The sequence below is a fragment of the Pseudophryne corroboree genome, chromosome 2 (genome assembly GCF_028390025.1).
Source record: "Pseudophryne corroboree isolate aPseCor3 chromosome 2, aPseCor3.hap2, whole genome shotgun sequence".
NCBI classification, from domain to species: Eukaryota; Metazoa; Chordata; class Amphibia; order Anura; family Myobatrachidae; genus Pseudophryne; species Pseudophryne corroboree.
In genome coordinates, this window is record NC_086445.1 from 932,447,903 (window position 1) to 932,467,727 (window position 19,825).

The following is a 19,825-nucleotide window of genomic DNA, read 5'->3' on the forward strand; positions in this document are numbered from 1 at the left end:
ATATTGGCGGGTGCTTTATGCTGCTATACTGTGTTTTGTGGGTGCTATATGCTACTACATATTGGGGGTGGGTGCTATATGTTGCTACATATTGGGGGGTGGATGCTACATGCTGCTATATATTGGTTGGTGCTATATGCCGCTACATATTGGTGGGTGAGTGCTATATGCCGCTATATATTGGTGGGTGCTATATGCTGCTACATATTGGGGGGTGGGTGCTATATGCTGCTATATATTGGTGGGTGGGTGGGTGCTATATGCTGCTACATATTGGGGGTGGGTGCTATATGCTGCTACATATTGGGGGGTGGATGCTACATGCTGCTATATATTGGTTGGTGCTATATGCCGCTACATATTGGTGGGTGAGTGCTATATGCCGCTACATATTGGTGGGTGGGTGCTATATGCCGCTACATATTGGTGGGTGGGTGCTATATACTGTAATACAGTATATTGTTGGCATGTTTATCTACATGGGATTATCCAAGAGTGCACAACCTGTTACGATATCACACACCCAGTATTTATTAAAAAGAAAAACAGATGGTAAAGTTTAAATTAATGGGGGTATTGGTGTCTAAAGGCTGTAATAGGATGGATGGAGAAGTGACGACATCACTGTATCGCCATGTCCATTAAATGTCAGAGTATCTGTTCTATAAAAGAAGTTGCAGATTGATTTTCTATGAAACTCTATAGTGTATATATAAGGGGATGCGCAGATCTTTGCGTTTCTAGCAGATGCACCTGCGCAACGCGTGTATGTGTGTATACATACACACATACATACATACATACATACATACATACATACATACATACATACATATAGAATCCCAAAATAGAAGACAGCGGCACTCAGGGAAATTTACGAATCAAAAAAGTGTATTCAAAGTATAAAAAAGAGCCGACGTTTCGGGGCTCACCCGCCCCTTTGTCAAGGTGTGTAACGGTTACACACCTTGACAAAGGGGCGGGTGAGCCCCGAAACGTCGGCTCTTTTGTATACTTTGAATACACTTTTTTGATTCGTAAATTTCCCTGAGTGCCGCTGTCTTCTATTTTGGGATTCTGCAAAAGTTTTTCCAGAGGGCACCAGGGTGGACTCCAGCTGTTGGAATGAGTGCCGGCCCACTCCCATGAGATTATATATATATATATATATATATATATATATATATATACATACACACATACATACAGTGGGGATTGTAAGTTTGGGCACCCCAGGCAAAAATTCATTTTAATGTGCAAAAAGAAGCCAAGGAAAGATGGAAAAATCTCCAAAAAGGCATCAAATTACAGATTAGACATTCTTAAAACATGTCAAAAAAAGTTTGATTTTATTTCCATCATTTACACTTTCAAAAGAACAGAAAACAAAAAATGGCGTCTGCAAAAGTTTGGGCACCCTGCAGAGTTAATACCTTGTACTGTCCCCTTTGGACAGCTGAGACCTGGCAGTGTCATGGATTGTTCTCAATCATCGTCTGGAAAGACCAGGTGATGTCAATCTCAAAGGTTTTAAAAGCCCAGACTCATCTGACCTTGCTCCAACAATCAGCACCATGGGTTCCTCTAAGCAGTTGTGTAGAACACTGAAACTGAGAATAGTTGACGCTCACAAAGCAGGAGAAGGCTATAAGAAGATAGTAAAGCGTTATCAGATGCCCATATCCTCTGAAGAAATGGCAGTCATCAGGAACAGTGGAAGTTAAAGCAAGATCTGGAAGACCAAGAAAAATATCAGACAGAAAAATCCACGTTTGACTGCTCGATCCCTCCAGGAAGATCTGGCAGACAGTGGAGTTGTGGTACACTATTCCACTATAAAGAGATACTTGTACAAATATGGTCTTCATGGAAGAGTCATCAGAAAAAAACCTCCTCTACGTCCTCACCACAAAAATCAGCGTTTGAAGTTTGCAAATGAACATATAGACAAGCCTGATGCATTTTGGAATAAAGTTCTGTGGACCGATGAGGTTAAAATCAAACTTTTTGGCTGGAATGAGCAAAGGTACATTTGGAGAAGGAAGAACCTCTGTCCAACTGTTAAGCATGGGGGTGGATCAATCATGCTTTGGGGTTGTATTGCAGCCAGTGGCACAGGGAACATTTCACGAGAAGGAAAAATGGATTCCATAAGATTCCAGCAAATTTTGGACGCTAACCTGATGCCATCTGTGAAAAAGCTGAAGTTAAAATGAGGCTGGCTTCTACAAATGGATAATAATCCTAAACACACCTCAAAATCCACGGTGGATTACATCAAGAGGCGTAAACTGAAGGTTTTGCCATGGCCTTCACAATCTCCTGACCTCAACATAATTGAAAATCTATGGATAGACCTTAAAAAAGAGCAGTGCGTCACAGACAGCCCAGGAATCTCAAAGAACTGGAAGACTTTTGTAAGGAAGAATGGGCGAAGATACCTCAAACAAGAATTGAAAGACTCTTGGCTGGCTACAAAAAGCATTTACAAGCTGTGATACTTGCCAAAGGGGGCAGTACAAGGTATTAACTCTGCAGGGTGCCCAAATTTTTGCAGACGCCATTTTTTGTTTTCTGTTCTTTTGAAAGTGTAAATGATGGAAATAAAATCAAACTTTTTTTTGACATGTTATAAGAATGTCTAATCTGTAATTTGATGCCTTTTGGAGATTTTTCCATCTTTCCTTGGCTTCTTTTTGCACATTAAAATGAATTTTTGCCTGGGGTGCCCAAACTTTCAATCCCCACTGTGTATATACACTGCTCAAAAAAATAAAGGGAACACTAAAATAACACATCCTAAATCTGAATGAATGAAATATTCTTATTAAATACTTTGTTCTTTACATAGTTGAATGAGCTGACAACAAAATCACACAAAAATTATCAATGGAAATCAAATTTATTAACCCATGGAGGTCTGGATTTGGAGTCACCCTCAATATTACAGTGGAAGAACACATTACAGGCTGATCCAACTTTGATGTAATGTCCTTAAAACAAGTCAAAATGAGGCTCAGTAGTGTGTTTGGCCTCCACGTGCCTGTATGACCTCCCTACAACGCCTGGGCATGCTCCTGATGAGGTGGCGGATGATCTCCTGAGGGATCTCCTCCCAGACCTGGACTAAAGCATCCATCAACTCCTGGACAGTCTGTGGTGCAACGTGGCCTTGGTGGATGGAGCGAGACATGATGTCCCAGATGTGCTCAATTGGATTCAGGTCTGGGGAACGGGCGGGCCAGTCAATAGCATCAATGCTTTCGTCTTGCAGGAACTGCTGACACACTCCAGCAACATGAGGTCTAGCATTGTCTTGCATTAGGAGGAACCCAGGGCCAACCGCACCGGCATATGGTCTCACAAGGGGTCTGAGGATCTCATCTCGGTACCTAATGGCAGTCAGGCTACCTCTGGCGAGCACATGGAGGGCTGTGCGGCCCCCCAAAGAAATGCCACCTCACACCATGACTGACCCACTGCCAAACCGGTCATGCTGGAGGATGTTGCAGGCAGCAGAACGTTCTCCTTGGCATCTCCAGACTCTGTCACTTCTGTCACATGTGTTCAGTGAGAACCTGCTTTCATCTGTGAAGAGCACAGGGCACCAGTGGTGAATTTGCCAATCTTGGTGTTCTCTGGCAAATGCCAAACATCCTGCACGGTGTTGGGCTGTAAGCACAACCCCCACCTGTGTACGTCGGGCCTTCATACCACCCTCATGGAGTCGGTTTCTGATCGTTTGAGTAGACACATGCACATTTGTGGCTTGCTGGAGGTCATTTTGCAGGGCTCTGGCAGTGTTCCTCCTGTTCCTCCTTGCACAAAGGTGGAGGTAGCGGTCCTGCTGCTGGGTTGTTGCCCTCCTATGGCCTCCTCCACGTCTCCTGATGTACTGGCCTGTCTCCTGGTAGCACCTCCATGCTCTGGACACTACGCTGACAGACACAGCAAATCTTCTTGCCACAGCTCGCATTGATGTGCCATCCTGGATGAGCTGCACTACCTGAGCCACTTGTGTGGGTTGTAGGGAGGTCATACAGGCACGTGGAGGCCACACACACTACTGAGCCTCATTTTGACTTGTTTTAAGGACATTACATCAAAGTTGGATCAGCCTGTAGTGTGTTTTTCCACTTTAATATTGAGGGTGACTCCAAATCCAGACCTCCATGGGTTAATAAATTTGATTTCCATTGATAATTTTTGTGTGATTTTGTTGTCAGCACATTCAACTATGTAAAGAACAAAGTATTTAATAAGAATATTTCATTCATTCAGATCTAGGATGTGTTATTTTAGTGTTCCCTTTATTTTTTTGAGCAGTGTATATATATATATATATATATATATATATATTTTACACTTTCATAAATGGTCTTTAATGTTTAGGTGTCGCAACACAAACACATAGTAAGACAAGTACAGTGTTCAGAGTGTACGTGTGCTACTTATACGCCTGTGTTGGTTATTGTGTGGCAGGGAGTCAATTTCATTTGTCTGACAGATCCCTATATTCTACAGGTTAATAATTGGCAAAAGCATGTATACAACTGATAACATTTTATACTATATCAAACTATAGCCAAATAAATCACTTGCATACAGCATTTCCCATGTAATTCTAAATGCATGTCTTTAAAACATAAAGGTAAACATTTGACGTGCATCACAATTGTAAAATAGTTACATGTATGAGGTTTGTAAGGATTTATTTTGCCTGTTCCCACACACATCAGAAAAAGGGAAACACCTGGTGCTTATTTACATAAATGGCGCAATTTGCTGTAACCGTTATCAAGTACTCTGACGAATGAGAGACTGCTTCTAATTGGATGGCTGTATAAAGTAGACGGACCTACCGGCCACAAACTCATCTAGAATCAGGTTCTCAGTCGCAGTCCGTGTTGCTGCTATGGGAGTTTTCATTTTATTTTTTCCCAATGGATTACAGCAGATCAAGAAAAGATTGCAGATAGCCAGCAATATACAAAATAATACTGCTGTCAAAATAAATGACATCTTACTTAAACTAAAGGACAATTATTAGTTAAAATTATATAAACAGTGGCACTATTATTGAAAACTATATAGAGTCACTACTATTACATAAAAGCTATATGAGGGCAGTATTCTTTATTAAATTATGGAGTGCTTTATTTTACAACATACGGGGTAATTATTCTTTATCTTATTAGCCTGGTAACCACCTAGAAGACGAGGACCAATACTAAGTAACATGTACCATTTGAAATGGTCTCACCATCTGTGAGTTTCAGCAGAGTAGACACCGGACAAAGCACACCAGGGGCTAAATGTATTAGCCTGCGAGTTGCCGGAGGTGCACGCCTTTGTGCGAGTCGCCCATTTGTTTAAAGCAGCAATCATTTACAAGGCAAAACATTGGCTTTAAAAAAAATGGGTGACAAAGTGCCATATCTCCGGCAACTCGCAGGCTAATACATTTAGCCCCAGGTTTCCGGGCGTAATCACTATTTACTTAAACCAGCTCGCTGTATGCACTCTAACCAGTTTGTTCTCCAGGAGGGCTCGCACCACCAACCCAAACACCTATCACATGGCTTTAAGACATGGGGGTTTCTTGATGGGAACTGTACTTCTGCAGGTGAGCTAACGCTAATGTTTCTTTACGGTGCCTTCCTGTTGCTGTACGGTATAGGAAGCTGCATTGGTGTCACTGGGCTAAGTGGGATGTTTAAATGAGTCTGGTGGCAAAAAACATCCGTTGTTGGCATATTGGCTCTTGGAGACTGTGCACCGCTGCCCTAGCTGTAGTGTAATATGATGGCACACCTATATATAAATGACAGTAATAGCAATAGTTGCTAAAAAACTGTATTTTTATTCAATTTCTTTGAAAGTAATTATACACGACTTCCCCAATGACAATAAAACATAACACATATATATTGCAAATACATGGCAGACTACGCACATCAAATGTTGTTTGAAATGCAGACATAATGGAGCTGATTCTGCGTCAGATGCAGCTGATTTTCCGTTCCACCCACGACACTCCTATGAGGAGCAGTTCGACGCGATTAAATGGTTGCCGCCCAGAAACACCCTCTTCCAGACAGTGTGATCCACCACCAGATGGATCAATCAGTGAGCACTAGCAAACTCCGTCCATCAGTGACATGCGGTGAGGTGAATGACTGGCACACATGGGGACGGGTCTGAATGCTGAGAGCCTGTCTCACCCCCTACTCACTGTAGCTCTTCCCTCACTACACTAAACTAGTGTCCATTGAGCCTCCTACCTGCATCCCTGTGTCCTCTCTTGCTGCTGCTGATTGAGCTCCGCTTACAGAGGACTTCCCGGTCATATGACACATCAGAGTCTATCAGTGCACACGGACCGCCCCCACACTCAGAGACATGCCTCTATTAGCTCCCTTTCTGTGCAGACTTACTGCCCATGGTGTGGCCCTGCCCCCAGCACTGCAAAGCAGTGGCTGACTGTAGAACCAAGGCAGAGCTGTTGCTGCCACATCTCTCATCCCCTGCAGCTCCAGGGATGGCCACAAGGCTGGTGAGTGTGAACTATAAAAAGGGATTACAATAAACAAAGATGTTTATGTTCTAAATATCTTCTTTGTAGTATTCTAATTACTTTTATATAAAATCTAAGGTGTATGAGAGGGGAGTCTCTACCCTGACTGCACATCCCTGCCGTCCATGTGCTTAAGTGTGATTAGGCCCGTGTGCAGTCACCGCATGCTGAAATCCACGAGAAACGTTTGCATTGTCATTTACATATGACACAGAATCCGCTCCAATACATACTTCATATGTGGGTATGTAGTAAATATGGGGCTCTATGTACTAAGCCTTGGAGAAAGATAAAGTACCAGCCAATCAGCTTCTAAATGCCATATTACAGGATGTGTTTGAAAAATGACAGGCGCGGATTGGTTCATACTCTATCTCAATCCAAGGCTTAGTACATAGACCTAATGGTCACTACATTACCTTCTAATAACAGTCATTCCATACAGTCTGTTTAGTCACATGTTGTAACATAGTTATCATTTTTATCCTGAATTGTAGCTGGCGCTGGCGGCCTTAAATGTATTGATCGCACTCCGGTAGGACTCTCCTGGAGAGATGTCCCCTGCACAGTCTGACAACACGCTGTTATAATAAACATTCCAAGTTTCATTCTGTTGGAGGCATTGAACAAATACATCATTTTTGTTCTTCACAGTTTGCGTAAAATATGAAGCAAAAAACAAACAAATCAACTGAAATCTTATCCAGCTATAAAATGTGAGACCAGAAACGAGTGACATTAAAGAGGTCCAATAGTTCCTTATCCTGCTCCATTACTTTTCAGCAGGCCAGTCCTGGAAGCAGTCCTGACAGAAGTTGTGCTTGTGGCCTGTACGGGAGCAGTAGTGTCCCCTATGCTGTAATGATCCCCCAAATATTGATTTCTGTGCTTTATATTATTTTGACCATTTTAACATATCTAATAAATGTTATATTTTAAATGATTTTTTTCAATAAGAGTGTCCCCACAAAGAGGTTTCTTTTTTTGCCTTAGTCCTACACACTTGCAGCAACCCCCATGGTCCTATATATTTACCCAATTAACTTGCACTAGCGGAGGTTCCATCAAAGCCTGCATTAGTGATGCTGCAACACCTTATATATGCTGACGTCATTGTAACTCACAGCTCTAGAGCCTTAACACGCACTAGTAATGGGAGTACCATCCTTTTACTCTTTCACAATGCATAATACTTCCCCTGTAATCCAGTACAGACACCAATTTTATTATTTCGACTTTCATTTGGGACATGATAAAAGCCATATCTTTCAATATAGTTTATTTGGTCTTTTCTTCCACACTATAGAGGTCATGGCGACGCTGGGCATGGATGGGTATTTGCTGACGAATTTCAGCGAGGTACTGCAAATCTGAAAAAGGGGAGAAAGAAGATACTGTATATTTGACATTTCCCAAAATAATGATCTGTTTAGCAAATTATACCTATGCCAGTCACTGTGCACCATATTGTATCACAGTTTATTAGTTTGCAGAAATTTGTTGCCAATTTAAATCCTCAATCTTATTCCTCATGGGCTCATCTCTCAACCTGAAAAAATTTGGGCTGACTAAGAACACCACTTTGTTAATAGCATAGGTGGAGAATAGCACAAGTACAGTACCCAATCAGAAAATAGGATTTTAATACCTACCGGTAAATCCTTTTCTCCTAGTCCGTAGAGGATGCTGGGGACTCCAAAAGGACCATGGGGTATAGACGGGATCCGCAGGAGACATGGGCACACTATAAGACTTTTACTGGGTGTGAACTGGCTCCTCCCTCTATGCCCCTCCTCCAGACCTCAGTTATAGGAACTGTGCCCAGAGGAGACGGACATTTCGAGGAAAAGGATTTTTGTTAAACTAAGGGTGAGATACATACCAGCTCACACCACAGAAAAACACCGTACAACTGGAATAGCAGGAATACCAGATAACAGTATGAACGAAAAAACAGCAACAAGCTGAACATAACCGGTACACAACCATCGTGTAACCGAAAACAAGAACCAACAATACAACTGCGAGTAACAGTACGCACTGGGATGTGCGCCCAGCATCCTCTACGGACTAGGAGAAAAGGATTTACCGGTAGGTATTAAAATCCTATTTTCTCTTACTTCCTAGAGGATGCTAGGGACTCCAAAAGGACCATGGGGTCTATACCAAAGCTCCAGACCGGGCGGGAGAGTGCGGACGACTCTGCAGCACCGATTGAGCAAACATGAGGTCCTCATCAGCCAGGGTATCAAACTTGTAGAACTTAGCAAAAGTGTTTGAACCCGACCACGTAGCTGCTCGGCAAAGTTGAAGTGCCGAGACCCCTCAGGCAGCCGCCCAAGATGAGCCCACCTTCCTGGTAGAATGGGCTTTTACTGACTTCGGCAACGGCAACCCAGCCGAAGAATGAGCGTGCTGAATCGTATTACAAATCCAGCGTGCAATAGTCTGCTTGGAAGCAGGATTTCCAATCTTGTTGGAAGCATACAGGACAAACAGAGCCTCCGTTTTCCTAACAGGAGCCGTTCTGGCGACATAAATCTTTAAAGCTCTTACGACATCAAGAGATTTCGGGACTGCCACAGCATCCGTAGCCACAGGCACCACAATAGGTTGGTTTATGTGAAACGAAGAAACCACCTTCGGCAGAAATTGTTGATGAGTCCTCAATTTCGCTCTATCCACATGAAAGATCAAATATGGGCTCTTGTGAGACAAAGCTGCCAATTCTGACACTCGTCTGGCAGACGCCAAGGCCAAAAGCATGACTACTTTCCAAGTGAGAAACTTTAACTCAACCTTTCGCAAAGGTTCAAACCAGTAAGACATAAGAAACTGTAACACCACTTCAAGATCCCACGGCACAAACGGAGGATGGATATGCAGCACTCTCTTCACGAAAGTCTGAACCTCAGGGAGGGCGGCCAATTCTTTTTGAAAGAAAATAGATAAAGCCGAAATCTGCACTTTGATGGAACCCAATTTGAGGCCTGCATCCACGCCTGCCTGCAAAAAATGGAGGAAACGACCCAAGTGAAACTCCTCCGCAGGAGCTGTTTTGGTTTCACACCATGAAATACGGTGATAATGTTTCGCCGTGACCTCCTTTCTAGCCTTAAGGAGAGTGGGGATGACTTTCCCGGGAATACCTTTACGAGCTAGGATTTGGCGTTCAACCTCCACGCCGTCAAACGCAGCCGCGGTAAGTCCGGAAACACGCATGGCCCCTGCAGTAACAGGTCCTCTCTGAGAGGAAGTGGCCAAGGATCTTCTATGAACAGTTCTTGAAGATCCGGATACCAGGCCCTCCGTGGGCAATCTGGAACGACGAGTATTGCCTTGTTCATCTTATGATCCTCAACACTCTTGGAATGAGAGGAAGTGGGGGGAACACATACACCGACTGAAACACCCACGGAGTTACCAGGGCGTCCACTGCACTGGCTTGGGGGTCCCTTGACCTAGAACAATACCTCGGAAGCTTCTTGTTGAGGCGAGACGCCATCATGTCTATTTGCGGAATTCCCCAATTCCTTGTCACTTCTGCAAATACCTCTTGATGAAGGGCCCACTCTCCTGGATGGAGATCGTGTCTGCTGAGGAAGTCTGCTTCCCAGTTGTCCACGCCCGGAAGGAAGAATGCTGACAGAGCGCTCACGTGCTGTTCCGCCCAGCGGAGAACTCTTGTGGCCTCCGCCATTGCCGCCCTACTCTTTGTTCCACCCTGGCGGTTTACGTACGCCACTGCTGTTATATTGTCCGACTGGATCAGGACAGGTAGACCTTAAAGAAGGTTCTTTGCTTGCAGAAGGCCGTTGTAAATGGCTCTTAACTCCAGAACATTTATGTGGAGACAAGATTCCTGGCTTGACCATTTTCCCTGGAAACTTCTTCCTTGTGCCTCGGAGACTTGCATCTGTGGTCAGCAGGACCCAATCCTGGATTCCGAACCTGCGTCCCTCTAGAAGGTGAGAACTTTGCAGCCACCACAGGCGAGAAATTCTGGTCCTGGAAGATAGACTTATTTTCCGGTGCATGTGCAGGTGAGACCCGGACCATTTATTCAGCAGATCCCACTGAAACACCCGGGCATGAAACCTGCCAAACGGAATGGCTTCGTAAGCCGCAACCATCTTCCCTAGCACTCGAGTGCATTGATGAATCGACACTCTTGCCGGTTTCAGAATCTCCTTGACCATGGTCTGTATTTCCAGAGCTTTTTCCGCCAGAAGAAACACTCTCTGTAGTTACGTGTCTAGGATCATGCCAAAGAAGGGCAGCCGAGTTGTCAGGATCAACTGAGACTTTGGCAAATTTAGAATCCAACCATGATGTTGCAGAACCGTCAGGGAGAGTTCCACATTTCATAGCAACTGCTCTTTTGATCTCGCCTTTATCAGGAGATCGTCCAAGTACGGGATAATTGTGACACCTTGCTTGCGTAGGAGTACCATCATTTCCGCCATCACTTGGTGAAGACCCTCGGGCCATGGAAAGCCCAAACGGTAATGTCTGAAATTGGTAATGACAATCCTGCACCGCAAATCTCAGGAAGGCCTGATGAGGAGGATATATCGGGAAGTGTAAATAGGCATCTTTTATGTCGAAAATCCCCCCCTTCTGGGCTGGAGATCACAGCTCAAAGAGATTCCATCTTGAACTTGAAAGTTTTCAAGTATGGATTGAGGGATTTTAGGTTCAGAATCGGTCTGACCGAGCCGTCCGGCTTCGGCACGACAAAGAGGCTTGAATAGAACCCTTCCCTCCGTTGGGACGGGGGAAGCGGGGCAATGACCCTCCGTTGACACAGCTTTTGTATCGCAGCATTTAGTACTTCTCTTTCTGGAAGAGAAACTAGCAAGGCTGATTTGAAAAAGCGGCGGGGGGGCATCTCCTGAAACTCCAGTTTGTACCCCTGGGACACTATGTCTAAGACCCAAGGATCCAGGCCCGATTAAAACCAGACCTGACTGAAGATTCGGAGATGGCCCCCCACCGGCACGGACTCCCGCAGGGGAGCCCCAGCGTCATGCGGTGGACTTGGCAGAGGCGGGGGAGGACTTTTGGTCCTGGGCGCGAGACACAGCAGGCGACCTTTTTCCCCTTCCTCTACCCTTTGAAGCGAGGAAGGACGAGCCCTTTCCTTTTTTGTATTTATTAGGCCGAAAGGACTGCATCTGATAATGGGGCGCCTTTTTCGGTTGTGTGGGAACATAAGGAAGAAAAGATGACTTACCCGCAGTAGCGGTAGACACCAGGTCAGCAAGGCCGTCACCAAACAAGACACTACCTTTAAAAGGGAGAGCTTCCATAGCTTTCTTGGAGTCGGCATCAACATTCCATTGATGAATCCACAGCGCCCTCCTGGCCGAGACCGCCATGACATTGGCCCTTGATCCCAAGAGGCCAATATCCCTCGCCGCATCCTTTAGGTAATCTGTAGCGTCCCTGATATAACTAAGAGTCAAAAGAATGTTATCCTTATCAAGGGTATCCATGTCAGAAGCTAAATTATCAGCCCACTTAGCAATAGCACTACTCACCCACGCCGACGCCACAGCAGGCCTGAGGAGTGCACCAGTAGTAACGAAAATGGCCTTCAATGTCGTCTCCTGCTTGTGATCCGCCGGATCCTTGAGGGCAGCCGTGTCAGGAGATGGAAGCGCCACCTTTTTGGACAGTCTGGACAGAGCCTTGTCCACATTGGGAGACGACTCCCATTTCTCCCTGTCGTCAGAGGGGAAAGGATATTCCATAAAAATTCTCTTGGGAATCTGCCACCTTTTGTCAGGCGACTCCCAAGCCTTTTCACAGAGAACGTTCAGTTCATGAGGGGGAGTGGGGGGGGGGGGAGAAGTCACCTCAGGCTTTTTTCCCTTATACAAACAAACCCTCGTATCTGGAACAGCAGGCACTTCATAAATATGTAAAATATCTTTAATAGCCACAATCATGTGCTGAATACTGTTAACCACTTTCGGATGTAAACTGGCCTCATTGAAGTTGACACTGGAGTCAGAGTCTGTGTCGGTATCCGTATCTGCCATCTGGGTAAATGAACGTTTTTGTGACCCCGAGGGGGCCTGTACCTGAGACAAAGCGTCCTCCATGGATTTTCTCCATGTTTGTGTCTGAGAATCAGATTTATCTGATTAGACAATAACGCCACATTTGCATTCAATGTACTCAACATATTCACCCAATCAGCAGTCGGCTGTGCCTACAGAGTCATTCCCAAATCCTTCTCCGCGCCCCCAGTAACTTTCTCCGGGGAGGAACACTCAGCCTCAGACATGTCGACACGCAGTACCGACACACCCACACTCACACTGGCCAAAAGGGGACAGACCCACAGGGAAGCCTGTAGAAAGAACACAGAGAGTATGCCAGCTCACACCCCAGCGCCCATATACTACTAAATAATAAGAATTTACTCACCGGTAATTCTATTTCTCGTAGTCCGTAGTAGATGCTGGGAACTCCGTAAGGACCATGGGGAATAGACGGCTCCGCAGGAGACTGGGCACACTAAAAGAAAGATTTGGTACTACCTGGTGTGCACTGGCTCCTCCCTCTATGCCCCTCCTCCAGACCTCAGTTAGGATACTGTGCCCGGAAGAGCTGACACAATAAGGAAGGATTTTGAATCACGGGTAAGACTCATACCAGCCACACCAATCACACCGTATAACTCGTGATATTTAACCCAGTTAACAGTATGAAATACAACTGAGCCTCTCAACAGATGGCTCAACAATAACCCTTTAGTTAGGCAATAACTATATACAAGTATTGCAGACAATCCGCACTTTGGATGGGCGCCCAGCATCCACTACGGACTACGAGAAATAGAATTAGCGGTGAGTAAATTCTTATTTTCTCTGACGTCCTAGTGGATGCTGGGAACTCCGTAAGGACCATGGGGATTATACCAAAGCTCCCAAACGGGCGGGAGAGTGCGGATGACTCTGCAGCACCGAATGAGAGAACTCAAGGTCCTCCTCAGCCAGGGTATCAAATTTGTAGAATTTAGCAAACATGTTTGCCCCTGACCAAGTTGCAGCTCGGCAAAGTTGTAAAGCCGAGACCCCTCGGGCAGCCGCCCAAGATGAGCCCACTTTCCTTGTGGAATGGGCTTTTACTGATTTAGGATGCGGCAATCCAGCCGCAGAATGCGCCAGCTGAATTGTGCTACAAATCCAGCGAGCAATAGTCTGCTCAGAAGCAGGAGCACCTAGTTTGTTGGGTGCCTACAGGATAAAAAGCGAGTCAGTTTTCCTGACTCCAGCCGTCCTGGAAACATAAATTTTCAAGGCCCTGACTACGTCCAGTAACTTGGAATCTTCCAAGCCCCTAGTAGCCGCAGGCACTACAATAGGTTGGTTCAAGTGAAAAGCTGATACCACCTTAGGGAGAAACTGGGGACGAGTCCTCAATTCTGCCCTATCCATATGGAAAATCAGATAAGGGCTTTTACACGACAAAGCCGCCAATTCTAACACACGCCTGGCCGAAGCCAAGGCCAATAACATGACCACTTTCCACGTGAGATATTTCAGATCCACAGTTTTAAGTGGCTCAAACCAATGTGATTTCAGGAAACTCAACACCACGTTGAGATCCCACGGTGCCACAGGAGGCACAAAAAGGGGGCTGAATATGTAGCACTCCCTTTACAAAAGTCTGAACTGCAGGCAGTGAAGCCAGTTCTTTCTGGAAGAAAATCGACAGAGCCGAAATCTGGACCTTAATGGAACCCAATTTTAGGCCCATAGTCACTCCCGACTGTAGGAAGTGCAGAAAACGACCCAGCTGAAATTCCTCTGTTGGGGCCTTCCTGGCCTCACACCACGCAACATATTTTCGCCAAATACGGTGATAATGGTTTGTGGTTACTTCTTTCCTGGCTTTTATCAGCGTAGGAATGACTTCCTCCGGAATGCCCTTTTGCTTTAGGATCCGGAATTCAACCGCCATGCCGTCCAACGCAGCCGCGGTAAGTCTTGGAACAGAGAGGGCCCCTGCTGTAGCAGATCCTGTCTGAGCGGTAGAGGCCATGGGTCCTCTGATATTATTTCTGTAAGTTCTGGGTACCAAGCTCTTCTTGGCCCATCCGGAACCACGAGTATCGTTCTTACTCCTCGTTTTCTTATTATGTCTGCTGAGGAAGTCTGCTTCCCAGTTGTCCACTCCCGGAATGAACACTGCTGACAGTGCTAAGACGTGATTTTCCGTTCATCGGAGAATCCTTGTGGCTTCTGCCATCGCCATCCTGCTTCTTGTGCCGCCCTGTCGGTTTACATGGGCGACTGCCGTGATGTTGTCTGATTGGATCAGTACCGGCTGGTTTTGAAGCAGAGGCCTTGCCAGACTTAGGGCATTGTAAATGGCCCTCAGTTCCAGAATATTTATGTGTAGGGACGACTCCTGACTTGACCAAAGTTCTTGGAAATTTCTTCCCTGTGTGACTGCCCCCCAGCCTCGAAGGCTGGCATCCGTGGTTACCAGGACCCAGTCCTGTATGCCGAATCTGCGGCCCTCTTGAAGATGAGCACTCTGCAGCCACCACAGTAGAGATACCCTGGTCCTTGGAGACAGGGTTATCAGGCGATGCATCTGAAGATGCGATCCCGACCACTTGTCCAAGAGGTCCCACTAAAAGGTTCTTGTATGGAACCTGCCGAATGGAATTTTGCTTCGTAAGAAGCTACCATTTTTCCCAGGACTCGTGTGCAGTGATGCACCGATACCTGTTTTGGTTTCAGGAGGTCTCTGACTAGAGATGACAGCTCCTTGGCTTTCTCCGGCAGGAGAAACACTTTTTTCCTGTTCTGTGTCCAGAACCATCCCCAGGAACAGTAGGCGTGTGGTAGGAACCAGCTGTGACTTTGGAATATATAGAATCCATCCGTGCTGTTGTAGCACTTCCCGAGATAGTGCTACTCCGACCAACAACTGCTCCTTGGACCTCGCCTTTATAAGGAGATCGTCTAAGTACGGGATAATTAAAACTCCCTTTTTTCGAAGGAGTATCATCATTTCTGCCATTACCTTGGTAAAGACCCTCGGTGCCGTGGACAGTCCAAACGGCAGTGTTTGGAATTGGTAATGGCAATCCTGTACCACAATCTGAGGTACTCCTGGTGAGGATGGTAAATGGGGACATGTAGGTAAGCATCCTTGATGTCCAGGGATACCATGTAATCCCCCTCCTCCAGGCTTGCAATAACCGCCCTGAGCGATTCCATCTTGAACTTGAATTTTTTTATGTATGTGTTCAAGGATTTCAAATTTAAAATGGGTCTCACCGAACCGTCCGGTTTCGGTACCACAAACAGTGTGGAATAGTAACCCCGTCCTTGTTGAAGTAGGGGCACCTTGACTATCACCTGCTGGGAATACAGCTTGTGAATTGCCTCTAGCACAGCCTCCCTGCCTGAGGGAGTTGTCGGCAAGGCAGATTTGAGGAAACGGCGGGGGGGGGGGGACGCCTCGAATTCCAGCTTGTACCCCTGAGATACTACTTGAAGGATCCAGGGATCCACCTGTGAGCGAGCCCACTGATCGCTGAAATTTTTGAGGCGGCCCCCCCACCGTACCTGGCTACGCCTGTGGAGCCCCCGCGTCATGCGGTGGACTCAGAGGAAGCGGGGGAAGAATTTTGATTCTGGGAACTGGCTGACTGGTGCAGATTTTTCCCTCTTCCCTCGTCTCTGTGCAGAAAGGAAGCGCCTTTGACCCGCTTGCTTTTCTGAAGCCGAAAGGACTGTACCTGATAATACAGAGCTTTTCTTAGGCTGTGAGGAAACCTGAGGTAAAAATTTTTCTTCCCAGCTGTTGCTGTGGATACGAGGTCCCAGAGACCATCCCCAAACAATTCCTCACCCTTATAAGGCTCTATGTGCCTTTTAAAGTCAGCATCACCTGTCCAGTGTCCGGTCTCTAATACCCTCCTGACAGAATGGACATTGCATTAATTCTGGATGCCAGCCGGCAAAATATCCCTCTGTGCATCCCTCATATATAAGACGACGTCTTATGTTCGCAAAATAGTATCCCTGTTTGACAGAGTTACAGACCACGCTGCAGCAGCACTATCTGCAGGTCTCAGTCTAGTACCTGAGTGTGTAAATACAGACTTCAGGATAGCCTCCTGCTTTTTATCAGCAGGTACCTTCAAAGTGGCCGTATCCTAAGACGGCAGTGCCACCTTTTTTAACAAACGTGTGAGCGCCTTATCCACCCTAGGGGATATTTCCCAGCGTAACTTATCCTCTGGCGGGAAAGGGTACGCCATCAGTAACTTTTTAGAAATTACCAGTTTCTTATCGGGGGAACCCACGCTTTTTCACACTTCATTCACTCATTTGATGGGGGAACAAAACACTGCCTGCTTTTTCTCCCCACACATAAAACCCTTTTTTAGTGGTACTTGGGTTAATGTCAGAAATGTGTAACACATTTTTTATTGCCGGGATCATGTAACGGATGTTCCTAGTGGATTGTGTATATGTCTCAACTTCGTAGACACTGGAGTCAGACTCCGTGTCGACATCTGTGTCTGCCATCTGAGGGAGCGGGCGTTTTTGAGCCCCTGATGGCCTTTGAGACGCCTGGGCAGGCGCGGGCTGAGAAGCCGGCTGTCCCATAGCTGTTACGTCATCCAGCCTTTTATGTAAGGAGTTGACACTGTCGGTTAATACCTTCCACCTATCCATCCACTCTGGTGTCGGCCCACAGGGGGCGACATCCCATTTATCGGCATCTGCTCCGCCTCCACATAAGCCTCCTCATCAAACATGTCGACACAGCCGTACCGACACACCGCACACACACAGGGAATGCTCTGACTGAGGACAGGACCCCACACAGCCCTTTGGGGAGACAGAGAGAGAGTATGCCAGCACACACCAGAGCGCTATATAATGTAGGGATAAACACTATCACTAAGTGAATTTTCCCCAATAGCTGCTTGTATAAACAATATTGCGCCTAAATTTAGTGCCCCCCCTCTCTTTTTAACCCTTTGAGCCTGAAAACTACAGGGGAGAGCCTGGGGAGCTGTCTTCCAGCTACACTGTGAAGAGAAAATGGCGCCAGTGTGCCGAGGGAGATAGCTCCGCCCCTTTTTCACGGACTTTTCTCCCGCTTTTTTATGGATTCTGGCAGGGGTAATTATCACATATATAGCCTCTGGGGCTATATATTGTGATTATTTTGCCAGCCAAGGTGTTTTTATTGCTGCTCAGGGCACCCCCCCCCAGCGCCCTGCACCCTCAGTGACCGGAGTGTGAAGTGTGTATGAGGAGCAATGGCGCACAGCTGCAGTGCTGTGCGCTACCTTGGTGAAGACTGAAGTCTTCTGCCGCCGATTTTCCGGACCATCTTCATGCTTCTGGCTCTGTAAGGGGGACGGCGGCGCGGCTCCGGGAACGAACACCAAGGACGGGTCCTGCGGTCGATCCCTCTGGAGCTAATGGTGTCCAGTAGCCTAAGAAGCCCAAGCTAGCTGCAAGCAGGTAGGTTCGCTTCTTCTCCCCTTTGTCCCTCGTTGCAGTGAGCCAGCAGGTCTCACTGTAAAATAAAAAACCTAACATATACTTTCTTTCTAGGAGCTCAGGAGAGCCCCTAGTGTGCATCCAGCTCGGCCGGGCACAGAAATCTAACTGAGGTCTGGAGGAGGGGCATAGAGGGAGGAGCCAGTGCACACCAGGTAGTACCAAATCTTTCTTTTAGTGTGCCCAGTCTCCTGCGGAGCCGTCTATTCCCCATGGTCCTTACGGAGTTCCCAGCATCCACTAGGACGTCAGAGAAAAATAATATGTGATGGCTGCGCAGTAAATATATACATAGCACCAAATTGCCTGTGCCCCCCCCCCCCCTGTTTTGCTCCCTCGTACTTGTAAGGAGAGTGGAGGTCTAGGCCAGCGTCTCTGCATGCACTGTGAAGAGATAAAACGGCGCTGGTAAGCTGTGCGGCTAAGCCCCGCCCCTTCCTGGCGCGCTGTAGTCCCGCTTAAATTTGAATTTTTTTTATACTGGCGGGGGCTCAGACACAGTGCCCGGGCACCGAATATGCGTTTTTTGCCAGTAAAAATAACCTCAGTAACTTGCTGCCCAGGGCGATCCCCCCCCAGCGCCCTGCACCCTGTGAGTGCCGTTGGTGTGTGTGTGGGAGGCGCTGTACCTCCATTACTGAAGTCTTCTGCCATCACTGAAGTCTTCTGCATACTCACCCGGCTTCTTTCTTCTGGCTTCTGTGAGGGGGGTGACGGCGTGGCTCTGGGAACAAGCAGCTAGGCGCACCAAGTGATCGAACCCTCTGGAGCTAATGGGGTCCAGTAGCCTAAGAAGCAGAGCCCTTAAGTCAGAAGAAGTAGGTCTGACTTCTCTCCCCTCAGTCCCACGAAGCAGGGAGCCTGTAGCCAGCAGGTCTCCCTGAAAATAAAAAAGCCTAACATAAAGGGGGTAATTCCAAGTTGATCGCAGCAGGATTTTTTTTAGCAGTTGGGCAAAACCATGTGCACTGCAGGGGAGGCAGATATAACATGTGCAGAGAGAGTTAGATTTGGGTGTGGTGTGTTCAATCTGCAATCTCATTTGCAGTGTAAAAATAAAGCAGCCAGTATTTACCCTGCACAGAAATAAAATAACCCACCCAAATCTAACTCTCTCTGCACATGTTATATCTGCCTCCCCTACAGTGCACATGGTTTTGCCCAACTGCTAAAAAAAATCCTGCTGCGATCAACTCAGAATTACCCCCAAAGTCTTTCCAGAGAAACTCAGTAGAGCTCCCCTAGTGTGTGTCCAGTCTCTCCTGGGCACAGAATCTAACTGAAGTCTGGAGGAGGGGCATAGAGGGAGGAGCCAGTTCACACCCAGTAAAAGTCTTATAGTGTGCCCATGTCTCCTGCGGATCCCGTCTATACCCCATGGTCCTTTTGGAGTCCCCAGCATCCTCTAGGACGTAAGAGAAATGTACTTTCAATTATTCTAGTGGAAGAGAGACTGCTAAAAGCAAACCGATTGGCTCCATGGGTTAGATGTGATATTCGGTTCTCCAAGGATCCAAATCCACCCGAATTTAGTGAATCCGAAACAGAACCACAACCTGGTTTGGATCACCCTGTGGTTCGGAATTCAGATTTTAAAACACTGGGGTCCAAGCACATCTAGTTACTATACCCATGTGACTTCAAGCAAAAAAAAACACAAAAGATAAAATAATGGGTTTGGGTATTAAGC

At 46.5% G+C, this 19,825-nt stretch overlaps 1 protein-coding gene across 1 annotated transcript in view; it reads right to left on the reverse strand.

Annotated features, from left to right (window-relative positions):
- Positions 1 to 5,842: 5,842 nt before the first annotated feature.
- The window catches only part of NIT2 (nitrilase family member 2), a 106,283-nt gene continuing 92,300 nt past the window's right edge, over positions 5,843 to 19,825 (reverse strand). The window contains exon 10 of the mRNA XM_063956241.1: positions 5,843 to 7,947. Within this exon, the coding sequence (XP_063812311.1) occupies positions 7,856 to 7,947 (92 nt within the window). The 3' untranslated portion in view covers positions 5,843 to 7,855. The remainder of the gene's footprint in view (positions 7,948 to 19,825) is intronic.